At 61.3% G+C, this 11180-nt stretch overlaps 3 protein-coding genes and 2 non-coding genes across 5 annotated transcripts; 1 reads left to right on the forward strand and 4 right to left on the reverse strand.

The window, feature by feature from the left end:
* Positions 1-244: 244 nt before the first annotated feature.
* LOC125321120 (branched-chain-amino-acid aminotransferase, cytosolic-like) lies at positions 245-4378 on the reverse strand. The gene is made up of 6 exons (XM_048293522.1): positions 4339-4378; positions 2979-3029; positions 2413-2615; positions 1689-1800; positions 1081-1199; positions 245-443 (listed from the first exon to the last, which is right to left on the reverse strand). Exons 1-6 carry the CDS (start codon positions 4376-4378, stop codon positions 270-272), a joined length of 699 nt encoding a protein of 232 aa, XP_048149479.1. The 3' UTR covers positions 245-269.
* A 754-nt stretch (positions 4379-5132) lies between these two features.
* Positions 5133-8387, forward strand: DHDH (dihydrodiol dehydrogenase). The gene is given in 10 exon segments (XM_048293516.1): positions 5133-5283; positions 5751-5864; positions 6353-6387; positions 6390-6518; positions 6959-7030; positions 7033-7104; positions 7107-7215; positions 7596-7720; positions 7953-8103; positions 8185-8387. Coding segments are annotated over 10 exon segments (1092 nt in total). The 3' UTR covers positions 8319-8387.
* An 82-nt stretch (positions 8388-8469) lies between these two features.
* Positions 8470-11060, reverse strand: RPL13A (ribosomal protein L13a). Its single transcript, XM_048293517.1, is given in 9 exon segments — positions 8470-8585; positions 8981-9103; positions 9328-9387; positions 9761-9846; positions 9941-9971; positions 9973-10043; positions 10409-10474; positions 10687-10759; positions 10976-11060. Coding segments are annotated over 9 exon segments (612 nt in total). The 5' UTR covers positions 10991-11060; the 3' UTR covers positions 8470-8498.
* Positions 9478-9550, reverse strand: LOC125321122. The gene has a single exon (XR_007201458.1). It is a non-coding gene; the product is annotated as a small nucleolar RNA SNORD34 (small nucleolar RNA).
* LOC125321121 lies at positions 10562-10640 on the reverse strand. Its single transcript, XR_007201457.1, has one exon. It is a non-coding gene; the product is annotated as a small nucleolar RNA Z195/SNORD33/SNORD32 family (small nucleolar RNA).
* Positions 11061-11180: the final 120 nt, after the last annotated feature.

The raw sequence follows: 11180 nt of genomic DNA on the forward strand, positions 1-11180 counted from the left end.
TCTCAAAAATACCCCCCAAAACACCGAAAAACCCCCGAAAAAAACCCCTCAAAAATACCCCCCAAAACCCCCCAAACCCCCCGAAAAAAAGCCCTCAAAAATACCCCCCCAAAACACCGAAAAACCCCCGAAAAAACCCCTCAAAAATACCCCCCAAAACCCCCAAAAAACCCTCCATAAAAACCTCCCAAATCCCCCCAACCCCCCCCAAAAAAATCCCCCAAAAAAATCCCCCCAGCTCCCCCCACGGGTCACTCAGCCCGCAGTGGTCACTCACCCTCCCAGTTTGCAGTGGCCGGCGCCCACCCGGCCACGCTCGGACGTGCCGGGGGGTCAGCCAGGAGCCGGACGGGGGCGAAGAGCCCCCCCGGGAAATAGGGCCCGACCGGACACAGCACCACGAAGAGCAGCGCCCGCCCGGGGGGCGCGACCCCCAGCGTGGGCTGGGGACGGGGGGAGATGGCTCTGAACCCCAAAATCCCCCCAAAATCCCCCCAAAATCCCCCAAATCCCCCAAACCCCCCCAATAACCTTCCCAAAATCCCCTTAGATCCTCCCCAAAATCCCCCCAAATCCCTCCCTAAACCCCCCGCGACTCCCCAAATCTCCCCCAAATCTCCCCCAAATTTCCCCCAGACCCCCCCCAAACCTCCCCCAAATCCCCCCCAGGACCCCCCAGACCCCGCTGGGACCCCCCAAATCCCCCAGCCCGACCGTGAAGAGCAGCGCCCCCGCCCGGGGGGCGCGACCCCCAGCGTGGGCTGGAGACGGGGGAGACGGGTCAGGGAACCCCTCTGAACCCCAAAATCCCACAAAATACCCCCAAAATACCCCAAATCCCACAAAATACCCCCAAAATACCCCAAACCCCCCAATAACCTTCCCAAAATCCCCTTTGACCCTCCCCAAAATCCCCCCAAATCCCTCCCAAATCCTCCCTAAACCCCCCGCGACTCCCCAAATCTCCCCCAAATCTCCCCCAAATTTCCTCCAGACCTCCCCAAACCTCCCCAAATCCACCCCAAATCCCCCCCAGGACCCCCCAGACCCCGCCGGGACCCCCCAAAGCCCCCTCCCCACCTCGGTGCCGATGAAGGCGGGCCGGATGTAGAGGCTGCTCTGGGGGTCCCGGGGCACCCAGCGCCCCTCGAGCCGCACCAGCGCTCGGATGCACTCCAGCAGCTCCCGCCGTCGAATTCCTGCGGGAGCGGCAAACTGGGAGCACTGGGAGGGACTGGGAGGGGCTGGGAAGGGCTGGGAGGAAAAAACGCGGCACTTTCCGGGTGAAAAACGGCAGTTTTAGGGACAAAAGTGGCACCGGGAGGGGCTGGGATGGAGTTTGGGTGGGATTTGGGGGTTATTTTGGGGGTTTTTTTGGGGGGTTGGGGGGATATTTTAGGGGGATTTTGGGTTTTTTTTTGGGGGGGGGTCTCAGGGGGGGGTTGTTTTGGGGTTATTCTGGGGTTTTTTGGGGGTTTATTTTCGGGGGTTTTGGGGTTATTTGGGGTTTTTTTTGGGGGCTATTTTGGGGAGGATTTTTGCGGCCTCGGGGGGATTCTTTTGGGGTTATGTTGGGGTTTTCTTGGGGTTTTTTTTTTTTGCTGTTATTCTGAGGGGTTTTGGGGGTTACTTTGGGGGGCGGCTATTTTGGGGGTAATTTGGGGATTTTTGGGGCACACCCCACTCACGGGCAGGCAGGACCCTGCGGGCCGATCTCTCCATCCTCTCCATGTTCAGTTCGGGCCGGAAAAGCCGAATTTTGTCGTCGTCGCCACGAAAAGCCTTGAGACCCTCGAAGAGCTGCGGGAGAGGGGTCCCAGCAGATTTGGGGAGGGGTTGGGGGGTCCCGGGAGGTTTTGGGCAGAATTTGGGGTGGTTTTTGGGGGGATTTTGGGGGTCCCAGGGGGTTTTAGAGTGGTTTTTTGGGTCTCGTTGACCTCCACGGTGCAGTGCAGGGTTTGGGGTGTTTTAGGGTGGTTTTAGGGTGTTTTTGGGGTGTTTTTGGGGTCCCCGCTGACCTCCACAGCGTAGTGCCGGGTTTGGGTGTTTTAGGGTGATTTTGGGGTGTTTTTTGGGGTGTTTTTGGGGTCCCCGCTGACCTCCACAGCGTAGTGCAGGGTTTGGGGTGTTTTAGGGTGGTTTTGGGTGGTTTTTGGGGTGTTTTTGGGGTCCCCGCTGACCTCCACAGTGTAGTGCAGGGTTTGGGGTGTTTTAGGGTGTTTTTGGGGTGTTTTTGGGGTCCCCGCTGACCTCCACAGCGTAGTGCAGGGTTTGGGGTGTTTTAGGGTGGTTTTAGGGTGGTTTTAGGGTGGTTTTGGGGTCCCCGCTGACCTCCACAGCGTAGTGCAGGGTTTGGGGTGTTTTAGGGTGGTTTTAGGGTGTTTTTGGGGTGTTTTTGGGGTCCCCGCTGACCTCCACAGCGTAGTGCAGGGCGGACGAGGCCGGATGCAGCCGCAGCTCCTGGAAGGGGCGGATTTTGGGGGCGCCCCCCAGCCCCCGGCCCGGCCCCACTCCACGGTCAGCATGTGGTCGGTGAAGAACTTCCCAAAGACCAGCTCCTGCGGGGCTGGCGGCGTCTTTGGGGTCCCCGAGCGCTCCACCTCCAGCTCCGAGGCCTGGGGACGGGGTTTGGAGCCATTTAGGGGGTCCTGGGGGGATTTCTGGGGGGTTTGGGGGGGATTTGGGCTGATTCTTGAGGGATTGATGGCTGGTTTTGGGGGGGATTTGAAGGATTTTGAGTGGTTTTGGAGGATTTGGGGTGGTTTTTGAGGGATTTTGGGGGGACTTCTGGGGGATTGGGGGGGATTTTTGAGGATTTGGGGGATTAGGGGTGGATTTGGGATGGTTTTGGGGAGTTCTGAGTAATTTGGGAGGATTTGGGGGGGACTTGGGGCAGTTCTGGGGGGATTTGGGGTGGATTTGGGGTGATTTGGGGTATTTTTGGGGGGGATTTTGGGGGACTTGGGGGCCCGGCTCACCCGGAAGGTTCTGTTGTAGCCGCGCCGGGGCTGCAGCAGAGTTGCCAGGACCTGGGAGGGGGGGACAGGAGACCCCCAGTTTGGCCCAGTTTGGCCCAGTTTGGCCCAGCTTGACCCCAGTTTACCCCATTTTCCCACAATTGACCCCGTTTCCCCCCATTTTGGTCCCATTTTCCCCCATTTCCCTTCAGTTTGTCCCAGTTTGGCCCCAGTAGCGGGGAGGGCGTGGCCGAACAGGGGGGAGGGGTCCAGGCCCTGCCCCTCCCCCACCCCCGGCCGGACTTTGACCCCCCCCCAGAGCCGCCATTGCTGGAGAGACGGGGACTGGGAGCGACTGGGAGCTACTGGGACGGGACTGGGAGCACTGGGAGCGACTGGGAGCTACTGGGACGGGACTGGGAGCACTGGGAGTGACTGGGAGTGACTTGGAGCTACTGGGACGGGACTGGGAGCACTGGGAGTGACTGGGACAGGACTGGGAGCGACTGGGAGCACTGGGAACAACTGGGACAGGCACTGGGAGCACTGGGAGCGATTGGGGCGGTCACTGGGAGGGCATTGGGAGTACTGGAATGGGCACTGGGAGCGAGTGGAGGGCACTGGGAGGGCATTGGGAGCGACTGGGACAGACACTGGGAGGATCTGGGGGGCACTGGGAGTACTGGGATGAGCCCCAGTAGGGCCTGAGTGGAACTGGGAAGGTCCAGGGGGGAACTGGGAGTACTGGGAGGGGCTCTAGTGGGGACTGGGGGGGACTGGAAGGGGACTGGGAGGGTCTGGGGCGCACTGGGAGTAACCGGGGGACACTGGGAGCACTGGGAGCACCACGAGGTCACTGGGAGGGGTCAGAGGTGTCCCTGGGAAGTGGCACTGGTGGCACTGGGAACACTGGGAGGGGCACTAGGAGCACTGGGAGGAGTCACTGGTGTCACTGGGAGCCCCCAGGGTTCAGTGGGGTTACTGGGGGCACTGGGAAGGGTCACTGGTGGCACTGGGAGCCCTGGCGGGGGTGACTGGAGTCACTGGGAGGGGTTACTGGGAGCACTGGTGGCACTGGGAGCCCTGGCGGGGGTGACTGGGCTCACTGGGAGGGGTTACTGGCAGCACTGGTGGCACTGGGAGCCCTGGCTGGGGTCACTGGGGTCACTGGGAGGGGTTACTGGCAGCACTGGTGGCACTGGGAGCCCTGGCGGGGGTCACTGGGGTCACTGGGAGGGGTTACTGGGAGCCCTCACTGGGAGCACTGGTGTCACTGGGCTTACTGGGGTTACTGCAGCACTGGGGTCACTGGGGTCACTGGGCAGGGTTACTGGGAGCCCTCACTGGGAGCACTGGTGTCACTGGTCCCCCCCCCTCTCACCGCTCCGCTGCCCCGGGACCGCAGCGGCCGCCGCCGCCATGGCTCCAGGCCCCGCCCCTCCCGCCTCAGCCAATGGGAACGCGCAATTCCATCCCGCCTCTCACCTATCCGCCAATAGCAACGCGCCGCTGTGCCCGCCCACGCGCTCAGCCAATAGAAATGCGTCGTACCACCCCGCCCCCACCCGCAGCCAATCGCAACGCGCCGCCGTGCAACCAATCAGCGGGTGCGTTGCGCACCCCGCCCCCTTGAAGCCACGCCCCGGCTGCTAATAAATTATTCGCTCTCTCGCTGCTCATTTGCATACTGGCCACGCCTCCCAGCGGTTTCTGACCAATGGGAGCGCGGCACGCGCGGAGGGGGCGCGGCCACTGCACGTGCGGGGGCGAATGAAAACCCCGGAGGGGACCCCGGGACCCCGAAATCCCCAAAATCCCCGAAATCCCCCAAAGCCAGGGACCCCCCGGGACCCCCAAATCCCCGAGACCCACGGACCCCCGAAATCCCCCCAAATCCCCGAAATCCCGGGACCCCCGGGACCCCTGGAATCTCCCCAAAATCCCTGAATCCCCCGAAATCCCCCCAAATCTCCGAAGTCCCCCCCAAACCTTCCCCAAATCCCTGGGTGCCCCCAAATCCTTTCCCCCCCTCCCATTTTGGCGTGCCTCACCCCTCCCCCATCCCTGCGTAGGTGGGGGGAGGGGCGCGGGGAGCTTCCCACGCATGGGGGAGGGGCGGGCGCGGTCCCACTCCTGGATCGAGACTGGGACCGGGCCATGGATCGGGATCGCGACATGGATCGGGACAGGGTCAGGGAACCGGAGCCCCCCAAAACCCAGCCCGGGCACCCCCCCGGCCCCACCCGCTGGGGCATCTGCTCGGCCGGGGCCATCAGCCACGACTTCGTGGTGGCCCTGAAGACACTGCCGCCCCTCGGAGCACACGGTGACAACGCGGGACCCTCTGGGGAGGGAGGGGACACCGCCCCAAATCCACGGGAAACCCCAAAAACCCATGGGAAACCCCAAAAACCCTGGGAGTTCCAAAAAAACCCCGGCGTGGCCTCCAAAAACCCAGCCACTTAACCCAATGGCCTGGGTAGACCTGATGTCCCAAATGTTGGGGTCACCCGTGGATGTCCTGGATCCCCCAAATCCCGGATTTTGAGGTCTCCCCCAGACCTGGAAATCCCCTGAAAGCCCTGGATGCCCCCCCAAATCCCCTGGGAACGCCCAAAACTTGGATGTGTCCCCAAAAAACCTGGGCGTACCCCCCCTGTCGCGTAATGCCATTTCCTGGGTAGACCTGATGTCCCAGTTATTGGGATTCCCATTCATCTCTTAAAACTGGGAAGGATTTGGGGCTTTTCCCGGGATTTGGGGTCGCCACGACCCCTCGCTGTCCCCTCACAGGTGGCGGGCCCGTGGCCGCCCGGGATTTGGGGCGCGCCCAGGACTTCGCGCGGCGCTTTGGGATCCCCCGAGCCTACGGATCCTACGAGGAGCTGGCCGAGGACCCCGAGCTGGGTGCGACCCTATGAGGATTTGGGGGATCCTATAAGGATTTGAGATCTCCTGATGGGATTCTGGGGTGTCCTGAAGGGGTTTTTGCAGCATTTCAGGGTATTTTTAGGGGGTTTCAGGGTATTTTTGGTGCTCCCTGATGGTTTCTTTTGGGATTGGGAGTTTTTGGGGGGTTTCTGATGGGGTTTTTTTGGAGGTCACGGTTTTTCTGGGGTGCCCTGATGGGGTTTTTGGGGTGTCCCCACCAGATGTGGTGTATGTGGGGTTTTTATGGAGTTTTTGGGTTTTATGGGCTTTTTGGGGTTTTTAATGGAGTTTTGGGGGATGTTTTAGAGTTTGGGGGGGGGATGTTACGGAGTTTTTATGGGGTTTTGGGGCTTTTTTTTGGATTTTGCTTATTTTCCTGGGGTTTTTTTGGGGTTGGGGGTTTATTTGGGGTGCCCTAACGGTGTTTTTGAGGTTTTGGGGGGGATTTCGGGGTGTTCCCGCAGATGTGGTGTACGTGGGGGTGGTGAACCCTGCCTCACCTGCCCACGGGGGCTGCTGTTCCTGCGCCGGGGCCGGGCCGTGCTCATGGAGAAGCCGATGGGGCTCGGGGCCCGCGAGGTTGCGCAGCTCGTGGGGACGGCGCGGGAACGGGGGGTCTTCCTCATGGAGGTGCGGCCGCATTCCCGATCCCAGTGACCCCAGTGATCCCAGAGATCCCAGAGATCCCAGAGATCCCAGTGACCCCAGTGATCCCAGTGATCCCAGAGATCCCAGTTCTGGTGATCCCAATCATCCCATTCACAGTGATCCCATTCCTGTTGATCCCAGTGACCCCAGTGACCCAATTTCCAGTACTCCCAGTGCTTCCAGTTCCCAGTGCCCCCAGTCCTTCATTCCCAGTCCTCCCAATCTCCCATTCCCAGTACTCCCAATGCTCCCCATTCCCATCCCAGTCCCTCCCAGTCGCTCCCAGTCCCCTCCCACTCTCTCCCAGTGCCATTTTTAACCCTAAGAGTCCCATTCCCTCCCCCAAAAGTGCCACGTTTTTAACTCCCAGTCCCTCCCACTCCCTCCCAGTGCTCCCAGTACCCCCAGTCCCTCTCCCGCAGGGGTTCTGGACCCGTTTTTTCCCGGCCTGGCGGCGGCTGCGAGCCCTGGTGGCCGAGGGGGCTCTGGGGGTCCCCCCTGGTGCTGCGGGGGTGCGCTGGGGTTCGCCCTGGCGGGGGTCCCGCGGCTGCGTGAGCCGGGGCTGGGCGGGGGGGGGTCCTGCTGGACCTGGGGGGCTACGGGCTGCAGATGGCCCTGGCCCTGCTGGGGGGCGGCGCCCCCCCGTCCCTGCGGGCCCACGGCGTCCTGCATGAAACTGGTAGGGACTGGGACAAACTGGGATAAACTGGGGGGAAAAACGCCGTGCTTTTGGGTGGGGAAATGGCACTTTTAGGGTTAAAAATGGCACCGGGAGGCACTGGGACAGACTGGGGGAGCACTGGGAGGGACTGGGAGGAAAAAACGTGGCACTTTTGGGGGGAAAACCGGCACTTCCAGAGAGAAAAATGGCACTGGGAGGGACTGGGAGGGGATTGGGGGGCATTGAGGGGACTGGGAGCAGCTGGGAGCACTGGGAGGGGAATGGGGGGCACTGGGAGGGGAATGGGGGGCACCCTTTTCCCTCCATTTCTCCCTCATTACTTTCCTCATTTCCCCCCATCATTTTTCCCATCTTCCCTGGCTTTTTCCCCGTTCCAGGGGTGGACGAGTCGGTGTCGGTGACGCTGGAATTCCCCGGGAACGGCCTGGCTGCGCTCACCTTCTCCATGGCTGCGGAGCTGCCGGGGGGCGCGGCCGTGGGAGGACCTCGGGGCTGGGCCGAGGTGACCCCAAAACCCGGGGATGACCCCAAAAGCAGCGTTTTTTTGGGGTTGGGGTTTCTTTGGGATTTTGTCAGTACGGGGGTTTTTTTTTGGGGGGGGGGGGGGTGGGAGGCTTTTGAGGGGGTTTGAGTTTTCTTTGGGGTTTTTTATTTGCCTGTAGAGGTTTTTTTGGGCTGTTTTAACTTTCCGGCGTTTTCTTGCCCTTGGGGTCATTCTGGGGGGCCCCCCGCAGTTTCCCAGCCACATGAACTGCCCGACCGAGCTCCTCTTCGGGGGTCGCCGCGAGCTCTTCCCGCTGCCGCCGCCCTCGGAGCCCCTCAACTTCCCCCACAGCACCGGGCTGCGCTACGAGGCCCAGCACGTGCGGGAGTGCCTCCTGCAGGGTGAGCACATCTGCGATTTTGGGGCAAAATCCTGGGATTCCGGGGGTCCAGTGACCGCTGACCCCTCTGGGCCCCCCCCAGGACTGACTGAGAGCCCAGAGATGCCACTGGCCGAGAGCGAGGTCATCGCGCAGCTGCTGGACGAGGCCCGGGCCCAGGTGGGGGTGGCAGTGCCTACTGCCCACTCTGGAGTGACCTCTGACCCCCCCGAGTGACCACTGGAACAACCACGGCAGCTCCAGCATCGACCGTGGTTAAATAAAAGCTCGAAAACCTCCCCAAAACCCACACTGGTCATTCCCAGCCCCTCCTAACGAGCACTCAGACGCTCCCAATTAACCCCAGGAAGACTCAAGACGCTCCCAGTACCGTCCCAGTTGCTCCCAGTGCGTTTATTAGAGCAGGAGCCCGTGCTGCCGCAGCACCGCCGTGAACGGCGCCGCCTTCGCCTCCGCGCTGCGCTCGGCCCGGCGCCGCAGGCTCTGCCAAAGGGGGGAGAACGGGAAAATCAGGAGGGATTGGGAACAACCAGGGAAAAAACGGGGAGAAAAGAAAAAAAGCCCACGAAAAAAACAGGAAAAATCAGGAGGTCCCTAATTCCTGGCCAGCACCCCCACCCCCAAACTGCCACAGTTTCACCCCCCCAGGCTGGGGCTTTTTTTTCCAGTTTTTCAGGGCTTTTTTTCCAGTTTTTCTGGGCTTTTTCCTGGTTTTCAGAACTTTTCCAGCTCATTTTTTGGGGTGTCCCACACCCAGATCCTGGGGTTTTCCCTCCCTGGTTTTGGGCCCTTTAATTTTTCGGTCATCCCACCCCACCACTGAGGAATTTTGGGATTTTTCCCCTTTTTCTTGTGGCATTTTTTCCCCATTTTCTCACCATCATCTTCCTCTTCTTGTTGTAGCGCAGCTTCGCCTTCTCCTTCCTCTTCTCCTCCAGTGCCTCTGTCACCTCCCGGTACTTCCAGCCCACCTCATGCGCCAGCCGGCCCAGCACGGCGAACTGGGGGGCACTGGGAGCTCAGTGGGGTCCCAAAACCCCACAGAACACCCTAAATCCCATAAAACCCCCCCTAAAATCCCATAGAGCCCTCCAGCCCCCCTTATAACCCCAGAAACTCCCCCAAAAACCCTCTAAAACCCCCCCCAAATCCCCCTAAAATCCCATACCCCCCCCCCAAATTTCATAAAACTCCCTCAAATCCCATAAACCCTCCCCAAACTCACCTTGCGCGTGGGCTTGAGCCGGATGATTTTGAGGGCAGCCGGCACAACCATCCTCTTCCGCTGGGAAATTTGGGAATTTCAGGGTCTTTTGGGGTCCCCCAGGATATCTTTGGGGTTCCCCAGGAGTTTTTATGGGCTTTGTGGGGCCCCAGGTGTCTCAGGATTTGCGGTTTTTCTCAGGGAGAGTCAAACAATGTAGGTAAAAGTGACATCATCGACACCGGGGCTTGGAGGGGATTTGGGGGGATCCTGGAAGGGGAATTTGGGGGATTCCAGGGCCGGATTTGGGGGATCCTGGAGGGCAAATCTGGGGGGAAATTTGGGGATTCTAAGGCTGGGTTTAGGGGGCATCCCAGGGCTGGATTTGGAGGACCCTGGAGAGGGACTTCTGGGGGAAATTTGGGAATTCCACGGCCAGACTTGGGGTCCCTACCTTGTCATAGGGCGGGGGGATCCCATCGAACACCTTGAGCCGCTCCAGGGCCGCCTGGCCCCGCTTGGTCTTGTGGGGCAGCATCCCTGGATTAAGGAGGAAAAACAGCGGGATGGGGAAAATTCCGGGCAGGAATTGCAGGGGAGATTTTAGGGGAAATTTTGTGGGGTCTCCTCTCACCTCTGACCGTGCGCCAGAAGATCCTGCTGGGGGGCTCGGAAGTGGAAAGGGCCCCGGGAAGGGTTGGTGTTCATCCTCTTCCGCAGGAACGCTAGGAATTTCACTGGAATTGGGAAAAAATGGGCTGAAATCCCTCAAAAACAGGAGTTCAAGGCTTGGGAATTGTCGGGAACTTTAGTGGGATGGGGAAAAGGGATAAATGCCCCCCAAAACTTGGGGTCCTGGAAGTATGAGCCGCCTGGAGCTGGGAAAAGGAATTAAAATCCCCCGAGCTTTAATTTAATTTAATTCCCCAAGCTTTAATTCAATTTAAGGGGTTCGGGGGTGCATCGAGAACCGGGGAGCTTCTGGAAACCTCCCGCAACTTCTCCACCACCCAGAAACGCTGGAATTCGCCCCAAACCCCCAGGATTTCTCCCCAAACCCCCGGGATTTCCCCCCAAAACCCGGGATCTTCCCCCAACTCACGCTTGTTGCGGTAGAAGTTCCCGGAGATGTTGATGCCCTCGCAGCGAACCACGACCACGCGGCGGCCTGGGGACAGCGGGGCCAGGTCAGGGCCCGAGCCCGGCTCTTCCCGGGTTTCCCCCGTTTTCTCCAGTTCCCCACCCCTCAGATCCCCCGCGCTCAGCTGGTAGTGCATGGAGGCGGCTCTCATTGTCGCCAAACTCGACAGCCGGATGGGCTCATCACGGCACGGGGGCTCCGATTACCCCAGAGGGTCCCCGGTGTTTTCCCGCACTCACCCAGCAGCACCTGCTTGGCCACGATCGCCGCCAGCCGGCCCAGGAGGTGCCCGCGGCCGTCGATCACCAGAACCTGCGGCACCGGGAGCACCGGGTGAGCCTCTCCGCCTCCTCGGGGCTAGGCCGCACCGCAGGGCCTCCACGTGGCCGCGCTCCGCGCACCTCCCGCCGCCCGCCCCCCGGGCCCCCGCAGTCCCTTCGCTGCTCAACCCCTTCCTCGACCCCTCCGGAGCCCGCCCGGGACCCCCGAACCGCCCCCAAACCGGCCCCGGGTCCCCGCCAGCCGCACCCGCGGCTCCGCCATGGCCGCCGCCCGCTCGCCCAAGAGGCCCCGCCCCCTGCGCGCCGCGGGGTCGACGCTTCCGGCGGCGGGGGCCAGGGCAGGGGCGGAAGTGACGTCATGACGCAGAAAAGCGCGAGAAGCGGCGCCAGGAGCAGCCATTGAGGGCGGAAGTGGGAGGGGGGGGACTCTTGGGCGGGAAATCCCCCGCAGT

This window comes from Corvus hawaiiensis, unplaced genomic scaffold (assembly GCF_020740725.1).
Source record: "Corvus hawaiiensis isolate bCorHaw1 unplaced genomic scaffold, bCorHaw1.pri.cur scaffold_85_ctg1, whole genome shotgun sequence".
NCBI classification, from domain to species: Eukaryota; Metazoa; Chordata; class Aves; order Passeriformes; family Corvidae; genus Corvus; species Corvus hawaiiensis.